At 43.0% G+C, this 21,301-nt stretch overlaps 1 protein-coding gene across 4 annotated transcripts in view; it reads right to left on the minus strand.

The window, feature by feature from the left end:
* LOC121314594 (phosphatase and actin regulator 1-like) overlaps positions 1 to 21,301 on the minus strand; it is a 226,707-nt gene that overhangs the window by 49,098 nt on the left and 156,308 nt on the right. For all 4 annotated transcript variants that reach the window (XM_041248022.1, XM_041248023.1, XM_041248020.1 and 1 more), the window contains exon 6: positions 15,748 to 16,051. In XM_041248022.1, coding sequence (XP_041103956.1) covers positions 15,748 to 16,051 — 304 coding nt within the window. The remainder of the gene's footprint in view (positions 1 to 15,747; positions 16,052 to 21,301) is intronic.

The following is a 21,301-nucleotide window of genomic DNA, read 5'->3' on the forward strand; positions in this document are numbered from 1 at the left end:
GCACCAGAGTTTAAATTTGTCCTGTAAAGCACTGCTGTCTATTGTCAAGGGTGACCCTAAAAACCGTCTTCCCTTGTACAAGGTGCAAGCACCTTTTTTGTATGAAAGGTGTATGCGGCAGAGATGGAGGGCTCATTGATAGAAACTGTTTAATTTATTTGAAGTCTTCACACTGATGATGGCAATGAGACTGTAAAGATGGGAGCCCAGCTGACAAATTTTAAGTTTTGGCAGGTATCAGGCTTTTAACCCTTTGCAGTCCTATGTCGGACCAGGTCCAAGATTACAATTTTCCCTTTCCAGTCCGATGTCAGACCCTGTCCGACATCATCAAAAAGACATCATGCACAGGTCTGAGATAGACGTCAAGCATAGAGATAACATGGTCACAAACAAAGGTTATAGCTGCTTCAGCATCCAGCACTCAAGGAATATCATGGACATTTGCAGAGCTTTTTGAAAAAAGCGAGTAATCAGGAGAGGATTTATCAGTATGCACGTCTATAAAGAGGTATGTGAAAAATACAGCGAACAAGGGATGGGATGCAGGGCCTTTTAAAACTGTTTTATTCTAAAAAAAAAAATTAACAGGGTGTGTGAAAATAAATGGCATGTGTGAAAATAAATTGGACTTGACGTGTCCTACAGGCACAGACCGCTAAGGGTTAACTGTTTCTCCATTCGGGTCATTGAGTTCGGGTACCATAGCTCAGTCCCTTTTCTAGCAGGCCGATTTCCACATACCCACGGGAATAAAATGTCATGCCTTTTAGTCCAGGGTATTCAGCTCCCTTTATCTAGTACTCTTTCAGGTCTGGAGGGAGATCTAACACCAAGCGTCATTCGATCTCTGCACAAGTGTCAATGAAGCAGTTCTTCAATAGGTAAGCTGACAATCTCTGAGCAACAATGCTAAAGAAAATCTTGTCTTCCACATTTAACAGGGAAATAGGACAAAACTGACCGATACTCGTAGAATCTTTTTCTTTTGGTATGAGACCCCACCTGCTTGCTTCCTATGCTATTTTCATCAATTTCCACGTAGAACACCAGGGGCACTCTTGTACACTCTGTACAGAACTCCATTAGGCCCAGGAGATGATGACACTCTTGCCTTTTTCAAAGCTTGCTCTACTTCTTTCCACTTAGGTGCTCAGTCCTCCATTTGTTATTCTGGTGGATTGATAGGTGGGGTGTCTGAAGGCTCCTGCCTTTTTGAATCTGTGTGTGTTTCTCTGAGATATCTCCAGCTCAGACTTAGCTGCTTTTAGTGTGCCATTTTTCTCCCTGGTGAATTTGAATGGCTCTTTATAAAAGTTAGATCTCGCACGCTCCTTGCTTTTTACAGCGTTTCCATAGGTCCTCATCTCTGCTCAATGTTGCAAGATTATCTTTTAAGACCCTTAGTAATAGATTGAATGCCTTCTTCTGACTTTGTTCTGCTCCCATCTATAGTTTCCTCAGCTGCCTCCTTTCTCTAAGCATGCAGTCACCTGCTACCGTCTAGACATTACAGAAACAATTTGCACTTTCTCCTTTCTTTTTTCAACTCCAAACCTCTCGCTTACACATGCGTAGATGGTATCCCAAAATGTATCCAGCTTCTTTTCGACTTATTATTATTATTATTATTATTATTATTACTACTACTACTTGTTTATTTAGCAGACGCCTTTATCCAAGGTGACTTATAGAGACTAGGGTATGTGAACTATTCATCAGCTGCATTCATAAACAACATCTCACCCAAAAGACGGAGCACAAGGAGGTTAAGTGACTTGCTCAGGGTCACACAGCGAGTCAGTGAGTAAGCTGAGATTTGAACCGGGGACCTCCTCTGGGATGTGGGATGACTGTTCCACCTAACCTTTCCAATGCAAAACAGATCTGTGTTTACTGTGTCCCACACTGTTTTCTCAGAAGCTCTTGACCATTTAATTCCGGGCTTGTGCCTATCGAGGTTCTTTTCTCTCTTAAACTGGTTCATCTGACTGGGTTCACAAGGATTATTAGGTTCATCATTAGTTGTGTTTATGCAAGTCCTCCTCTTATCTCATCAGAACTGTGGTTTGCTTCCTGTCGCTGTATTTCATTCAACTGACTTGGCTAACTTCGTAAAAAGTATTGATTAATGTGACACACTTATCCCTCAAGCATTTAATTCTCCCTTGACAAATCTTCAAACCCCTACCCATTGTCACTTTGCCCTAGCCAGACACAAATCTGGAGCTCCATGACTTTGCTAACTGCAGATATTGAGTCCTTTGCAAAGTATTTTCCGTTCTCATATCTATTTCCTTTCCTAAGTCGTTAACTGTGTTGTCAAACCTTGAGCCATCTTCCATCCCTGCTTTCTCGTAGACTCTAGGGTTATTTTTCTCTTTAATTTCTTAGAAGCCTTGGGCGGGTGTCTCCAGCATTCTGTTCCATTTGAAATAACAGAGCTGGATACTGCCAGCTAGGGTAGCTAACCCCTGCCAGCCCCAATGGGGTCTATTTCCGCCTGTCAGCTGTCTCAAGGTCATTCCCTCGTCACCAGCTGCACTTTTCACAGCAGTCATTGATCTTCATGATTTCCATGAGTAGGTGTTAAAACTTCATGCTGATATTGGACTCAGCTCTCGCCAAGATAAGCACCAACTAAGACATAACTTATTGTAAACTAATGTTTCCTTCCATCTGATGATGTAGACATCCTTCTGTCTGGTGTTGATGACTATAGTGTAATGCTGGCTCCAAGGTATTACCTGCCACTGTATTCACATAATCTGACCTAGGGCTCCTGTTGTTGTAACTGGCCAGAGGGACTGGTTTTCTTATTAGATTCTAAATATGAGAATCAGGGTTATAATGTATTACAAAGCTTGTATTCCATCAGACGTTATGTACTGAAGAGAGGGCAACAAATGGTGGCTGAAATTACTATGTCTGACAAAATAGAGACAGATAACCAAATCCCATTAATCATGTTTAATGGATTAGCCTTACTATAAACAACTCACTTTATGTAAGTATACATAAAGAGACATTCTTATTCATTTCTTATACATGATCATAAAGTGTTTAAATTACTTGTTGCCCCTGTTAAAGGATTTTTTCCTACTAAATACTGAGCAGTATCTATATGATATAAAGTTAGAATCGCATAATTGGGATAGCAATAAATCAGGATTTCTGCTTAAATGGAATACAACTCCTGTAGATGGTTCTTCCCAATGCTATTTATGTTTAATTGGGACATCACTTCATTTACTTGGGATACAGTATTTTCAAATGATGAACGGAGATCACTTTTCAGAGCAAGACAGGATTCGTGTACCGCAGTGCGCTGACTACGTGATTACGCTGCGACTTGCATAAACCATGTTGACTCCTGAAAGAGCTGGAGTCCCCTGTGGTTTCTCAAGCTGCTGTTGCAAAGAAAGTTGGCGTGTCAACATCACTGGTGTCCTGGCTTGTGAACAGATGTGGTTTCAGTCTTTATCATTTCATGTAGAAATAAAAAACAGATTAAGTTTGTTTAGGAATAAAAAAAAAAAAACTATTGATTTGTATTTTAAAATATGCATTTAATATTTAATCATAATGTTAAATCATAATTTTTTTTTTCACCCTTTGCTGCTGACGCGCTGTAATTTTCATACTATAGTATCGATGATGAAACATGTCATATCTCAGTCATACAATCAGCAATCTTGTTTTTTTTTTTCATTGGATCATAACCATGGCTACGGTGAATATCACTATGTAATTGGTTTAGGGCTGGGGTGGGAGGGACATATATTTTTAAACTCCAAGGACGAGCTAGACAAGTTGCCATTACAACCAGGTTCAAAGTGGAATGGTGTTGACACTTACCCATTTCAAACGTCTATTTGCCGTTCTATGTGTTAAAACGTGTTGATCTACAACTCATCTGAAAGCTAACAACGGGGAATTACTTAATTCTTTTAGTTGTTATCAAAAAAAAAAATAATAATAATTATATTACGTACTATTCGCTTTTTAAAAAATACTTTGGGAATGTCCGTCCCCCCCATTAATGTAAATGCAAATGTAAATAGTAGGTATTTTTTGCCTTTTTTTTCACCAATACAGTATATATAAACACACACACACACAGTCACCTCCAAAATTATTGACACCCTTGATAAAGATGATCAAAAAAGGCTGTATAAAATAAACAACACAGGTAATGAGCTTGTGGAAGGGTTGCGGGTAATTCACTGACCAGGAGACAGACAGGTTTTCTTTTTAGCCCACAGAGGGCGCTGTTGGTCCGTGGTCTGCTTACCAACTATGGTAAACAGAACCACGGGAATACCATATGAAGGTACGACAGTTCAGGGTGCACACGCACTTGCAGGTGCTTCAAACAATAATTCAAAAATAGAAATAGAAAAAAAGGGGAAAATAAAACAATAACAAAACTATAAAGAAAAAGTGCTGCACTCTGCAGCAATATCCCGGTCGCCGCTGCCCATGCGACCCGGATCACCGTCCTATGCTGCCGGCTAACTAGCCTGCTCAGCTAGACTTATTCAGGGGTCTGCCTAAGGGTTCCCCTCCCTCACTGTCTCGCTTTGACACACTCAGTTTCGGTTTCTCCCGATTGGTTCTCGGTCCTCGACCAGCGCTTCTGCACTCTCGGCGCGTTTAAAGGGCAGAGCTGAGGAAACAGCAGAGCATTATTTTATAGGGCTAACAATCTCCCAAGACTCGCCTCTCAGCCATTCAGAGAGGGGGAAAGTCCACACACCCACTTTCCCACCTCCCCGTGTCACTGCCATGACTCACAGGCGGTTGTTGGATGACTGTCGCCCTCTTCCTGCAGCCCTGTGAACATGCCAGCAGAGTCAGCACAGATCTCCCCCTGCTACATATCCTTCCCCTCAGAATGACACCAGCGGTTCATTCGAAAATCCTACACCCCCATACCTTCCCGAGAGAAAAAGTCTGCATTCTGATGCAGCTTTCCTGCTCGGTGGACTACCCTGAAGGCATAGGGCTGCAAGGCCAAGTACCACCGTGTGATTCTGGCTTTGCTATCTTTCATCCGGTGAAGCCATGCTAAGGGGGCATGATCTGTAACCAGGGTGAAGTGTCGCCCCAGGAGGTAGTACCGGAGTGACTCGACTGCCCATTTTACGGCGAGATACTCCTTCTCGATGGTGCTATAATTTTTCTCGCGGGGAAGGAGCTTCCTGTTGATGTACAGGACTGGGTGCTCGCTTCCCCGAACCTCCTCCGACAACACTGCCCCGAGACCTGTCTCTGACGCGTCCGTCTGCAGGGTGAACCTCTTACCAAAATCCGGGCTGCATAGCACTGGCTTACTACACAGCCTCCGCTTCAAGGCGAGAAAGGCCCTCTGGCACGACTCCGTCCACTGAACCATATTTGGGGCAGCCTTCCGGGTGAGATCTGTCAAGGGAGCAGTGAGCGTAGCGAAGCTCAGGATGAACTTTCTATAATAACCCGTTATTCCCAAGAAAGAGCGCACCTGGGTTTTGGTTGTAGGAACCGGACAGTCATCCAAGGCTTTCACCTTAGCAACCAGCGGTCTGATCTGGCTGCCCCCTACTCGATACCCCAAATACTCCGACTCACTCTTCCCAATGGCACACTTCTTTGGGTTAGCAGTAAGCCCCGCCTCCCACAAGGATTGCAGCATCGCCGCTACCTTACACAGATGACTCGGCCAATCCTAACTTTGGATAACCACATCATCTACGTAGGCAGCGGCATACTGCTGATGGGGCCGCAAGATGCGATCCATCATCCGCTGGAAAGTGGCGGGTGCTCTGTGCAACCCAAAGGGCATGGTCCTAAATTGGTACAACCTGAAGGGAGTCGAAAACGCCATCCTCTCTCTAAATTCTGGAGTCAGGGGTATCTGCCAGTACCCCTTCGTTAAATCCAGTGTCGTCATAAAATGAGCTGTGCCTAGAAGCTCCAGCAACTCATCCACCCGGGGCAACGGATAAGCGTCAAATTTCGATTTCTCATTGATTCGTCTGAAATCAATGCAAAATCGAGTTGACCTGTCTGGCTTATCGACTAAAACGATCGGACTGTTCCAGTCACTTTGGGACTCTTCTATTACTCCCAGTCTCAGCATTTCATCAAGTTCCGCTTTTATTACCTGTCTTTTATGCTCAGGTATACGGTACGGCCTCTGGCAAACTAGCACCCCCGGCTCAATATCAATGCGATGATGGGCTACTCGAGTCTGCCCCGGGACGGAAGAGAACACGTCAGGAAACTCCGCCACCAGACCGTGAGCCTGACATTTCTGCGTTGGTGTCAGATTCTCAGCAATCTGTACCGATCCTTTTCTTGCCAACACAGAAAGATCAGGTCCCAGGTCCGTGATGTCAACTGCATGCGCCACTAACAATGCCTCTGATTGCAACCAAGGCTTTAAGAGGTTGATATGATAAATATGTTTCTCTCTCCGGCTGGCAGATCTCATAGTCCACCTTCCCAACCTGGTGTGTAACCTCAAAGGGTCCTTGCCACTTAGCCAAGAGTTTCGACTCAGAACTGGGTAATAAGAGAAGTACCTTATCCCCCGGCTGAAATGTGCGCAACCGGGCTCCTCGGTTATATTGTGTCTCCTGTCTGTGCTGTGCCTGCTGCAAATTGTCATGCGCCCATTTCCCAACAGACTCAAGACGCTTGCGCAGGTCCAACACATACCGGACGGTATTGGTCGAATTGTCCTGCTGCTCCTCCCACATCTCTCTGACCAGATCGAGCACGCCCCGGGGTCTCCACCCATAAAACAGCTCGAATTGTGAAAACCCCGTGGAAGCCTAGGAGACCTCTCTGATTGCAAAGAGAAGGGGAGGAATCAGCTGGTCCCAGTAACGCACATCACTACGAATAAACCTGTGCAACATGCTCTTAAGGGTCTTATTAAAGCGTTCCACCAAACCGTCGGTCTGAGGATGAAACACAGAGGTCCTAATGGTCTTAATTCCCAAAAGCTTACATGTTCCGCGGATTAGCCATGGACATAAAATTGGTGCCTTGATCGGTTAGTATCTCCTTGGGAATCCCCACCCGGGAAAAAACCTTTACAAGCTCGTTGGCAACGGACTAAGCGGACATAGATCGGAGGGGAAGAGCCTCTGGATAACGCGCAGCGTAATCCAGAATGACAAGTAGGTGGGTGTATCCTGCCGCGCTCCTCTCTAATGGCCCAACTATGTCCATCCCAATACGCTCAAACAGAGCTTCCACTAGGGGCAAAGGCACCAGTGGGGCTCATGGAACGGCTCTAGGGCTGGCCTTTTGACATTCCCCACAACGCTCACAAAACCGCTTGACATCGCCATCCAGCCCAGCCAGAAGAACCGTGACACAAGCCTTGCTTTAGTTTTATCCCTTCCCAAATAGACAGGGGAATAGCGTGAGCCAGCTGCAACAAATCCTCCTTAAAGGGCTGAGGAATAAACAACTGATGACGCACTTCACCGGTCTGGGGTAATTTATCAACACGGTACAGCAGGTCTCGATCAATTTCAAAGTGGGGGTACGTGGCGGCGCGTCTGGGCTCGACCACCCGACCATTAACCACCGCTGCTTGGTCAAAGAGCCTGCCCAGCACGTCGTCACGCCCTTGCTCGAGTCAGAAGTCACGGGAGCGAGCTAAGAAATCAGCTCCCATGGCTTCCAACTCGGGGTCAGGTCGGTCCCGAGCAGAGGCAGCCGAGCCAGACCCCTGCACTGGCTCCGCAACCTCCCCCCCGGACTCTTCACCAACCGCCCCCACCTGAAACTTCTCCGACTCCCTCCATTGCCAGCCCTCATTCTTAGCGATCCGACGCTCCCGTTTAGTTTTACGGGGTATAAATTTATGGCAAAACCATTCTGGATCGCGAAAGGGAAAAATCTCTCCAATTACTTCCTCTTTCTTCGCCAATAAAGAGGACGGGGCTGTCAGGGCAGTCAACTAATCTTTAAACTGCTCATAGTCCTGTCCCAGAACTACTGGTACTGGCAATTGAGGACATAATCCTACCTGCACCTGCATCACCTGCTGGCCAATAGTCATACACACACTGATCTTGGGATAGGAGCGGACATCCCCATGAATACATTTAATATGCACCCGTCCCAATATACGTTTATGCCCCGGTGAGATTAGGCTCTCCTGTACTAGAGACTGACCACACCCTGAATCCAGGAGAGCCTGGGTTTTTGTACCATCCACTGTCACAGGAATAACAAAACCCGTGTGCTGAAGTGACTGAGGTAATTGAACGTGCCTACCTGGTCGGCTGAGGTCACACTCCATCACGAGGCAGTCCCGGGCGAGGTGGCCCACCTCCCTGCACGTCCAACAGCTCGGTGGGCTGGTTTCTCTCCCCGAAGTTTTGGCAAAAAAGGGGGAAACACTGGAGCCATAAAAGGGGCTTGCCGATAAGGCGTCTATGCGATACCCCGGTCCGACACTGCAGCAGCCTGTGGGTATCCCCACCCTGCCCCAGTTCCCGGGCTGGAAGCTCCCGCCGACACCCCCCGACCAAATCCTGGACTACCCCTTCCCCCCAGTTCCCTCGCCCTCTCCAGGGCCAGTTGAGTGGTCGATCCGGTAGCCGCACTCTTCCCAGGCAGTCTCGCAGGCGTTGGCTCCGCCGCCTGGTACTGTTCCGCCAGTTCGACCGCCCGATCCAGAGTATCTGGTGCCTGTCGCTGGACCCATAGCTGAGATCCTGGGGCCAGACACTCCAGAAACCGCTCCACCATGATCAGCTCCACCAACCTGGCTTTGGTGACCGCGTCCGGGTTCAGCCAGCCCATGGCATAACCTTTTAGCCGGTGGGCAATAGCTCGGGAGTGCTCCCCGCTGCAAACTGCTCCTCCCGGAATTTCTTCCGGTAGCCCTCCGGGGTGGCTCCCACAATTCAGGGTGGCTGCCTTCAACAGGGGGTAATCCAGCATGTGCTCCGGGGACAGCGTCCTCGCAGCTGCTTGAGCCACCCCGGTGAGTTGGGGCAACAAACAGCTAGCCCACTGGGCTTGGGGCCACCCTGCCAAGATCGCCATGGCCTCGAACACCTCCAAGTAGGCGTCAGGTCGATCCTCGGCCGTCATTTTGGTGGGACTGGTCTGGAGCTGCAGGTCTAGCCGCCCCCTGCACTGCCGCGGTAAGCGTCTGGCGCAGGAGGTCCATCATCGCGGCAAACTGGGTAGCATCCATTGCCTTGCTCCTTCTGTAGATGCACTGCTTGGGGCAGTGCCAGTGAATCCCACTTCTGACACCACTTGTGGAAGGGTTGTGGGTAATTCACTGACTAGAAGACAGACAGGTGTACTTGAAAACAGCACACAGGTGCCCAGTTTTATTTTGAAGGGTGTTTTATTTCTTTTTAGCCCACAGAGGACGCTGTTGGTCCGTGGTCTGCTTACCAACTATGGTAAACAGAACCACGGGAATACCATATGAAGGTACGACAGTTCAGGGTGCACGCGCACTCGCAGGTGCTTCAAACAATAATTCAAAAATAGAAGATAGAAAAAAAGGGGAAAATAAAACAGTAACAAAACTATAAAGAAAAGGTGCTGCACTTTGCAGCAATATCCCGGTCGCCGCTGCCCGTGCGACCCGGATCACCGTCCTATGCTGCCGGCTAACTAGCCTGCTCAGCTAGACTTATTCAGGGGTCTGCCCAAGGGTTCCCCTCCCTCACTGTCTCGCTTTGACCACACTCAGTTTCGGTTTCTCCCGATTGGTTCTCGGTCCTCGACCAGCGCTGGAAGATCCACTTGCGGCCAAGTTTCAGCCTCCTGGCAAGGGCAACCAGGTTTTTGGCTAAAATGTCCTGGTACTTGGTAGAGTTCATGATGCCGTTGACCTTAACAAGGGCCCCAGAACCAGTGGAAGCAAAACAGCCCCATAACAAAGATCTATCCCCATATTTTACAGTAGGTATGCGGTTCTTTTCTGCATATGCATCCTTCTTTCGACGCCAAAGCAACCGCTGGTGTGCATGGCCAAAGAGCAATATTTTCGTCTCATCTGACCATAGCACCTGGTTCCAATCCAAGTGCCAATGCCATTTAGCAAACTCCTAGCGCTTACATTTGTTGGTTGCTCTCAATAAAGGCTTTTTTTCTGGCAACCCTTCCAAATAGGCTACTAGCATGAAGGCGATGTCAACTTGTAGATTTGGAGACTTGGTGACCACAGGCGTCCTCTACCAGGCAGATTTACCACTGTACCACTGGTTTATGAAGGTCAACAACCATTTGTCTCATTTGTGAGATCTTTGCCTTTCCCCATGGTGATAGATGATAAATGGATTTTACATGTGTCTTACCTCATTTTTACACCCCAGTGAAAGAGGAAGCTATGGAAGGCCACAATACAGTTCCTTAAGACTGAGATGTAATTGAAAAAGTAGAATGTTAATGCAGATTTAATTTTGTTTGATTTTTTTTATAAGAATCTTTAGGGGTGCCAATAATTTTGACACCTAACTTTTTGAGAAAAAAAAAAAATTACTTGTTAAAAATAAACATTCCCTTTCAATTCGAATGACAACCATTACCTAACGGGAAGGGCATCTCTGACCGTCAATCTTTCAGCAAATATATAAAAGCTGCCCTATTAGGGCCCTGCTGTGAGGGGGAAGTCCCGCCCACCTCCTGTTGAAGGGGGACGTCCTCACAGTAGCACTTCGTCATTTTCTCTCATCTCTCTGAGACAGGTCAGGTTGCTTTTGCTTTCTTGAATCAAAACTGGCTGATTTGTTGGTTTTATCCGCAAATTAAAAAAAAAAAAATCACTGTAAAATTGCGCTTCGAGTGTGTTTAAGAGTGCTCTTGCTTATTCTCGTCAGTTTTTTTCTGACTAGAGCTGGTTTCGACCCCTCTTAAGGGATTAGCGAGCGGCCATTGCTCTTTCATACACCGTGTGAGAGCTGTTGTGGTGCTGTAAGGAGACCCAGCGGGCTCGCTGCGTCATCCTCTACGCCGATTTAATCGGCCACAGCAACCACAAAAAAAAAAAACAGCTCGGACCTAGCGCCCCTCTCGTTTCGACCGGCATGAGTCGACCTCTTTGCCACAGCCGAGGCACACTCATTGTCCCCCATGGTTCTCCATGAAGAGAGACGGGATCCCCCTGGGAGTAGACGTGCTAGCTCACCTCTGACCACAGGGGCTATTGTATGCATTTCCTCCGCTACCATTATTACCCCTGACACTAGAGAGGATCAGGGTAGAGAGAGCATGGGTTTTGCTGGTTGCACCCAGATGGCCGAGACGCCCCTGGTTTGCTCTCCTCTCTGATATGTTGTCGGATCAGCTGTGGCAGCTCCCGCTGCATAAGGACCTCCTGAGCCAAGCGGAAGGGCTATTATGGCACCCAAACTGTTGTCAGATCAGCCATTGCAGATCCTGTTGCGCAAGGACCTCCTGAGCCAAGCGGAAGGGCTATTATGGCACCCAAACAGCCCAGCTCCAACTCTGGGTCTGGCCGTTGAACGTAGCCGTCTATTCAGATGAGGTTTGCCAGATGCAGTATTGGAAACACTACAGTCTGCTAGGGAGCTGAGCATTAGAGCCCAGTACTCATATAAATGGAAAGTTTTCCAAGACTGGTGCATTGCCGAAGGTCATGATCCGGTGACTTGCCCAGTTGAGACAATATTGACCTTCTTACAACACCTGTTTGACGCAGAAAAATCAGTGTCCACTTTGAAGGTATACCTGGCAACAATATCTGTGTGCCATGACAAAATTGACTCAGTGTCCCCTGGGGCACATTTCCTGGCAGTGCAATTTCTTAAAGGGGCTCGGAGGCTTCGTCCTCCCACGAAAAGTATGGTCCCCAAGTGGGATCTAGAAGTGGTACTTATGGGTCCCCCATTTGAGCCCATGGCGTCAGCAGAACTGCGCCTTGTTTCATTAAAAGTGGCATTTTTAATAGCCATTACGTCTGCCAGACGAGTAAGTGAGCTTCATGCGCTGTCCACTGATGACACATGCACGGATTTCACTGGAAGTGACTCATGGGTAACATTAAGAACAAATCTATCCTTTGGCCAAAGGTGGTATCCTCATTCCATATTAAACAATCAGTGGTTCTGGAAACTTTCAGACCTCCCCCCGCACGAGTCAGAGGAGGACCATAGACAACATACGCTATGCCCAGTTTGGGCTCTGCGCTGTTATTTGGATAGGACGGCGTCCTGGAGACAGTCCAACCAGCTGTTTGTCTGCTACGGGTCACGCTCTAGAGGTCAGGCCCTATCGAAGCAACATCTAGCGCACTGGGTGACAGATGCGATACGCTTGGCATATGAACAGACGGACTCCCCGTTACCGGGGGACATTACGGCCCAACTACCAGGGGCCAGGCAACTTCATGGGCTTTCTTTCATGGCAACTCCTTAGATGAGTTATGCAACGCTGCTACATGGACAGGTAGTCAGACATTTGTACGTTTTTACATGCGTGACAAACCAAACGAGACCCTCTCTGGGCTCTACAGTTTTGCAGGCAGCATGTGGGCTCTGTTGCTATCGCCATGGGACTGTACTGTTGGTAATCTGGAGCCACGACAGCTTTGGTACAGCTTTCCCATTCGGTAATGGTTGTCATTCGAATTGAAAGGGAATGTTAGGTTATTACCATAACCCTGGTTACCTGAAAAGAAAATGACAACCATTAACCTTTGAGGTCGTGTCCCCAGCTGACCTCTGTTTTCGAAAGAAAATGTGCTACTGTGAGGATGTCCCACTTCAGCAGGAGGTGGGCGGGACTTCCCTCTCACAGCAGGGCCCTGATAGGGCAGCTTTTGTATATATGCTGAGAGATTGACGGTCAGACAGGCTCTTCCCATTCGGTAATGGTTGTCATTCTCTTTTCAGGGAACCAGGATTATGGTAATAACCTAACGTTTTCTCTGAGCAATTGTATTAGTATAAAAGAATATAGTTTCCCATATTTTTGAGCATGAAATATAGCTCATTACCTGTGTTGTTTATTTTATACACCCTTTTTTGCTCATCTTTATCAAGGGTGCCAATAATTCTGAAGGTGACTTTTATCACAAACAGGATAATATGTTTCCAGTTTCAGTTGTCTTACAGCTGGTCGGCATTCACCATTTTGGCTCTTTTTTGTAAAATACACACATCACAAAACCTTGTGCAGCTCTGCAACTCAACAAGTTATTTTAATTCTGACTTCTGATTTGAAATCCTTGTAAAATTGCACAGCTCCTATCTACTTAATGCCTTTCTGTTGATATGCTGGAGATTTTCTGTTGATATTTCTGTTATCAAACTACAAGCACAAAAACAGAAAGTTGTCATATTCATGCCTAATAATGGTCATTCTGCGTAGGCAAAAAGGTTCAATATGACTGCAGCAAAACAGTTACCCAGCGTACGACAGCTTGAGGGTGTGCTCATTGGTTTTGTCATTATTTTTCTTATTTATTAAATTTTTTAATGTTTTACTATCAATTCAAATTTACAAAAACAAAATAGGCAGAACTGATATCAACACAGAATACATATTATATCTCATTATACATGTACACATTCTAACTCTCATAACGTCAGGAAAAAAAAACGGTAGGGGGCAAAAATATTCTTGTCAACCAGGGCGCTAAAATACCTAGTTAGTTTTCCATATACTTAACGAAAAACTGACACAAATCTAACTAGACTTGTGCAATATCATTTTTTTAGTTTCTTTGATTACATGATGTTAAATAAAATATCTAAATTATATTCACAGAGTTTAAAAAAAAAAAAAATTGTGTCTCAATCCTAAAATTAACTCATGTGCTCTGAAAGCGCATTTCCATGTCCTACATTCCACCTGCATTGATTGGTGTGCATTTCTTCAGCCCCAAAACTGAACCCATCTTCAATGGATCCTGAAATGTGTCATGATGATACACGTTTCTTTCGCTTAAACCAAATTGTTCAACACATTTCTAATGATGTTATAATAAACAGGGCAGATACAAATCATGATTATTATTATTTGTATTTTATTTTTTTAAACAAAAGGTATCAAGCATTTCTGAGTTTTAAATTCAACCAAAATCAAGAGGTTTCTGTGTTGCTGGGCTGAGCACTCTTATAAACTGCCTAGCAAAAGGAAGAAAAGATGGACAATCTCACTTCTTTCAGTTGATATATTTTAGGATACAGTGTGTTTATGTTATTTACTTATGTTTAACATAAAGTTTTCAGTTAAGACTGTTAAATTCAAACTGTAGTACCTTAGTAATTTACACACTGCCTAAACTTCATCTAGACAAGTTACACCCTGTATTCAAATAATTAAGCGATAGAACCCGTCGATGCGGGCTCCACCTTGTGGTAGATGACCACGACTGGAGTTATGCATCCCGAGCCGTAGGCAAGGGCACTAATGAAAGTCAAGCTCATCTAACACACGATAGAGACCGCATTGAGGGCTCTATCGCTATGAGAAAATTATTTATTTCTTTATTTTCTCTTTAAATTAACCTTTAAAACGTATATTTACCGTGAACTTGATATTTCGTCAGTTAACAGTCTGCTGAGGAAAATAATCCCTAACATAATTAGAATAGAAAAATGACATACACGTGGAAAAAACATTATTATTATTATTATTATTATTATTATTATTATTATTATTATTATTATTATTATTATTATTATTATATTATTATTGTTAATTATTATTATTTGATTATTGTTAGCATATGTATTTATTGGGGTCTTACTCTTTCTTATTATAATTTATCTGGACATACAACTGTTGAAGCAATCCAAACAGGGAGTGGATTGGCTGGTGCTGAAAAAACTAAAACAGGTTTGGGAGTTTGGCATTTTTGAGGGAGGGTGTTGTTTGGATCCAGCCGATGACAGAATTGTGGACCAATTGTGTCTTCCCTGTTGATTTGATATCCAGTAGCTGCGAATTGAGCCTTCATTAAGGTGTCCTGGCACAGACATGATTTCCCTTGTCTCTAGACCAGCATCAGAAAGTATCTTTAAGTAGTTTTTTTATGTTATCAGATTAGTTGTTTATTAGAATGTTAAGAGAAAAAGCTGGTATTTGTGCGCAGATTGATTTTAAAATATAATTCACAGTTAAGCACTCCAACGTTCCAGCAGGCATTTATGCAAAATAGATCTGGAAGTTAATTGGCTGTTTGCTCTCAATCGTTTTCTAATGAAATATAGCCCATGCTTGGATTCAGTCATTTTCAGTTTTAATATTGGTAATAGGGCTGTATCTACTTGTATCTTTAAAAAGAAAGATGTTATAGTTTTGTGTTTTTAACAAAAAGCACAGATCCAAACGAAGATGCTGATGAAAAAAAGCAATGGTTCTTCGTCTTTCTAAAAGGAATTTTAAACTTCAGATATGCATTCCATACACAGGAAAACCCAAATAATATAAGCATGTTAGACGTGTATGTATGATTAACATTCATTAATTTCTTGTTTGCTAAAATGGTATAACCACAAGTGTGTTGAATTAATTTATTTATTGTATGCAGAATTGAAGAATATACACTGTTTAAATTTTAAATCATGCTCATTTTTACTCACCCTATAAAAAAATATGCTTCAAAGGTTTGCAGCCTTATTACTATTCATAAAAATGTGCTTGTACAGTAATATAGTCTGTGATAATAAACACTTGTTGTTTTTATTGTTTAAACAGAAAGACAAAATAGATAAGGTGATATTAGTTTGTGTTGTCTTCACCCACCTCTCTAGCCTCTGCATCGTCAAGGCTAAGGTCTTATTGAGCTCCTCTATCACCCTGCTAGGAGCTACTGGCTGATGGATTGGGATTGGCCCGCCATACTGTAGCTGGTGCTGATGGGCAGCAAGTTGGGATGGCAGTATGGAGTGGTGGTGCTGTGCCAGGGACTGCTGAGAGCACATCTGTGAGTAGGAATTGAAGGTGGGGTCCATGCCCCAAGGTGGAACACAGATCATCACCTTCTTTGGAGGTAGTGAAGGAGACTGCTTTCCCGGCATACAGGGCAGTTTGATAGGCTGGCCTGAGTCTGAAATTCAAGCATAGTTACAAAACTTTTGTATAATAACAGAAGTCTTGATATTTTATTATATGACAGCAATGACAATAACAACAATTTTACTAATCCAAGAATTACATTATAATTATGGTGCCTCTATCCTTTATTGGCTTATAAAGTGCATATTTATAAATTCTTACTGCATACCATTTTTAAATGTAAGACTTTATATTGCTGTTGCTACTTTTTAAAAACTACTATAAATAAAATGTACTTCTATGGTAATTCATGTTTTTGTTTTGTTTATTTACCTTTGTATAAATCCATTGAGATGCTTGACGCTCAGCATCACACTTATCTAAAATAAATGAGCTGTTTATTTGAATTAAATAATCACAAATTAATTAATTTAGAAGAAAACATACATATGTCCTAAGCAAGAAAAAAAAACATGCTTTTTATTTGGTCAATGTATAACACCGACTTGTAAAATGGCATACATTCCATTTTCATAAACATTCCATTAGTACAGCTGTAGATGAAATGGTACAAATGGAAGCATCAGACTACTAAAATTACTCTTCTGTTAATTTAAAAAATAAACTGTGAAGCAGTGTTACAAGTTTCAAAAACACATCTGCAATTACCAGTGCATAGGCACAAGCAGATAACAATATACAATTTTGCATTTTAAGAGGTTTCATTATGTAGAAAGTTGACAATGGCTTCATATAACCACTGATATAGTATATGGTGAAACCTTTTTATAATGATTACCTTATCTCTCTCTCTAGTAAAAATCTACTATAACCATGTGAACAGAACCTGCATCACTGTGAAGTAACTTAAGGAAACAGAACTAAATGAAGCTATGATTGGCTGTGATTGGTTGAACAAGATATCATGACCGTGTAGTAAGAACTAAAGATCAATGCGTGTATGGGCCTACAGCTAAAAAAAAAAAAACCTTGCTGCCATTTAGGCAGTAAAACACTAGCAGAAATTAAATAGAATTATAAAAATGTAAATGATAGTCCATTTCCGTGGATTTATTTTCTTTAAAATCTCAAAATCTCAATCTCTTTGGCCATGGTGATAATTCCTGCAAAGCCTAGGCTTTGGGGTTTTCTGTGGTCTAAGAAAACCACAACTTAACAAAGTAGAGACTGCTTGGTCATGCAACCGCCCTGTTAATAAAAAAAAAAAAACAGGTCAGAGCCTTTTTAGGTTTGATCGGTTACTAGAAGCGCTTTATTAAGCCTCCTACTAGGTTTCGGGTCTATTTGACCAAACTCTAGTTTCCAATTAGCTTATATGCTATTTTTCTTTTCATTTTCTGTATAATATTTTATAACTTTTCTTAAGGTGGGGTCATGAACTTATACACAGAAAACAGAACCTTTGAGATGTTTATTTTTTTTAGAACAGGTCATGTATACAAATAAGATGTTTCGGGTCACTGTGACCCGTGGCATTTATCTATGTAGATTTGTGTGCAGGAATAAAACAAACTTTAATTTGTTATTTTATTATTATTATATTTGTATTATTACCTCTGGAAATGACTGCACCTGTCTGGAGATATTTATAAACAAAAAACACAAACAATATATATCTACAAGGCAGAACCTAATTTTCACTGTCAGTATTGCAACAGCATCTCACTGGTAAAGACATTCCAAAATGAGGAGCTCCCAGGTTGGCAGTCAAAGAAGTTTTATCACAGCTCCTGGACTAAAACAGCATAAAAGAGTAAAACCTTTGCAAATAAAAACACTTAATCAATTTAAGGCTGTTTAAATTAGTTTGAAATTGCATCGGGTCAATATGACCCAAAACATAACAAATGAACCTAAATTCTGAACATAATAAGAGGGTTAAAGATTTTGCCACTAGACCAAAGGTGTGCAACCAAACCTTTACCACGGGCCGCACATCCAGAAAGCTAGTTTAACCTAATGTGTATAGCGGGTTTGTACATTTAAGAAAGGAGAGGAAGACAAGCTGATGAGAAGCAATTACCCTCCGTAGTACCAATTAAAATGGTGTGCTGCTTTTTATTCGAAAAATTAGAAAAAGTAAATCAACAAAGTTAAAAAAAACTAATTACGATATATTCATAAGTGAAATGGAAATAATACACTGGACTGCAGTCAGACGATAAGCGGGCCGCGGGCTGCATGTCCCTGTACAAGACAGTTAACCAGGGGGTCTGCCTGGTAAAATGGCTAGCCATATTGTAGCCACTTTTAGAGATTTGAAGTCAGCATTGTGTTCTGATCCTATCCTGACCAGCACCAATTTTGAGAAACCCTTTATTTTACAGACAGGTGCCTCCGAGGTCGGTCTGGGGGCAGTCTTATCACAGGAGAGTAATGGTGAAGAACATCCTGTATTATACCTAAGCCAGAAACTTCTGCCCCGAGAGAAAAAATTATGCAGTTGTTGAAAAGCAGTGCCTAACAGTTAAGTAGGCAGGAGAAGCCCTGTTTTACTACCTCTGGGACAGAATTTATATTGATAACAGATCATGCCCCCTTAAAATGGATGCACAGGCTGAGAGACAAGAACACCTTGCAACCATACTGTTTTGAAATACAACACAGGAAGGGAAAGGAGAAGTGTCCTTGGCTCACTGCGCACCGGCGACCCCTGTAGTCTAATCGGGCACCTGCGGGCCTGCCTATAAGCTGCCCAGAGCTGCGCTGTCCTCCGACGCTGTAGCTCTGAGGTGGCTGCATGGTGGGTCTGCAGTGTGAAAACAAGCAGTCGGAGGACAGCATGTGTTCCTCTTCGCCGCTCCCGAGTCAACGCGGGGGTGGTAGCGGTGAGCTGAGCCTAAAAATAATTGGCTATTCTAAATTGGGAGAAAATGATAAAAAAAAAAATCTTTATTTTGATATTGTGTACATTGCCATTGAAAAGATACCCCAGGGGGCGGAGTTGAGACGGCACAGATTTCTTTTTTTTTCCCCGTCACTCAGTGCAGACACACTGTTTGAGCAGAACAGGCATGAGGAATAAAAATAAATTAAACAACCATCGGATTTCAAGGTCTGTGTCAGAGGGGTTGGATAATGTGCAGAAGTGTATTTTTCTGTTTTTCTTTAGCATTTACAAACCGTTAAAAATACATTATTTGAAGTGACAAAGTCATGGTGAGTGAGTATAAAGACAACAAATAGTTTTTTATTATTTTGGTATTTGTTTCTGTTTTGCTATCTTCCAGTTCATTTTATTGTTCTTGATCTAAATCAGCATGTCTACTTCTTTCTTTGGGATTTTTTGCAGGTAATTGGTCACTCAGTTTCACAGTTACTGTGCACATCTGTAAGAGTAAGCAACATGGCTACCAAACTTAAAATTCTGTGAGGGCAGCGCAGTGATTTAGAATATATGACAAGGCCCCAACTGTCCATATCCATCCATTATACAGACAGCTGGAACCATTACATTGCTTGTTTCATGTAACCACAAGTACGAGCAAAAAAAAAAAAAAAAAAAAAAAAAAAAAAAAAAAAAAAAAAAAAAAAAAAAAAAAAAAAAAAAAAAAATTGCCATATATATATATATATATATATATATATATATATATATATATATATATATATATATATATATATATATATACACCGAACAAAAATATAAATGCAACGTGCAACAATTTCGAAGATTTTACTGAGTTACAGTTCATATAAGGAAATCAGTCAATTGAAATAAATTCATTAGGCCCTAATCTATGGATTTCATATGACTGGGAATACAGATATGCATCTGTTGTTCACAGATACCTTAAAAATAAAAAGGTAGGGGCGTGGATCAGAAAACCAGTCAGTATCTGGTGTGACCACCATTTGCCTCATGCAGCGCGACACATCTCCTTCGCATAGAGTTGATCAGGCTGTTGATTGTGGGCTGTGGAATGTTGTCCCACTCCTCTTCAATGGCTGTGCGAAGTTGCTGGATATTGGCAGGAACTGGAATACGCTGTCGTACACGTCGATCCAGAGCATCCCAAACATGCTCAATGAATGACATGTCTGGTCAGTATGCAGGCCATGGTGGGACATTTTCAGCTTCCAGGAATTGTGTACAGATCCTTGTGAATTGGGCCGTGCATTATCATGCTGAAACATGAGGTGATTGCGGCGGATGAATGGCACGACAGTGGGGCTCAGGATCTCGTCACGGTATCTCTGTGCATTCAAATTGCCATCAATAAAATGCAATTGTGTTCATTGTCTGTAGCTTATGCCTGCCCTTACCATAACCCCATCGCCACCATGGGGCACTCTGTTCACAACGTTGACATCAGCAAACTGCTCGCCCACACGACACCATACACGCTGTCTGCCATCTGCCCAGTACAGTTGAAACCACCTCTCCAGTGTGCCAGAGGCCATCGAAGGTGAGTATTTGCCCACTGAAGTCGGTTACGATGCTGAACTGCAGTCAAGACCCTGGTGAGGACGACGAGCACGCAGATGAGCTTCCCTGAGACGGTTTCGGACAGTTTGTGCAGAAATTCTTCGGTTGTGCAAATCCACCCTTTCATCAGCTGTCCGAGTGGCTGGTCTCAGACAATCCCGCAGGTGAAGAAGCCGGATGTGGAGGTCCTGGGCTGATGTGGTTACACGTGGTCTGCGGTGTGCCACACCGTACATCGCAAATAGCGTAAAAAAAAGTTTTTTTTTTTATATATATATATATATATATATATATATATATATATATATATAGTGTCATATATATCTCTAGTCATTTTTTCTGCAGAAAAAGCTGAGAAACGCTTTCAATGGCTGAGTGAGACCAACAGGAGCCAAAAAAAAAAGGATCTGAGCAATACACAGAGGCCCTGCACCACAAACCTAACACGAACATAAAAAAAACAAGATAACTGCTTCCATATCCAGAGCTCAAAGAATATAAAGGACATTTGCAGAGCCTTTTGAGATGTTATAGTAATAAAATAATGACTTGGAACGCATTATTGAGGAGTTTGGTGATAATACGAGTGATCAGGAGTAGGGATGAAATGATTTTTCGATATATTGTGATTATGAATAATCGTGATAATCGTATCATTAACATTTTTTAATTATCCAATAATTGTAGAAAACAATAGTCACATACTCGGTAAACGTGGCTGGAAGCAGAACAGATGCTTTTCTCTCCAAATATGGGTAAAATCATCGGTGTGTACTAGGACTGCTATAATTAAATCAAAAAATCTTTTTTTCAATCGATTCCATTCCTCATTATATACATGGATATAATACT

The sequence above is a fragment of the Polyodon spathula genome, chromosome 4, assembly GCF_017654505.1.
Source record: "Polyodon spathula isolate WHYD16114869_AA chromosome 4, ASM1765450v1, whole genome shotgun sequence".
Lineage (NCBI taxonomy): Eukaryota > Metazoa > Chordata > Actinopteri > Acipenseriformes > Polyodontidae > Polyodon > Polyodon spathula.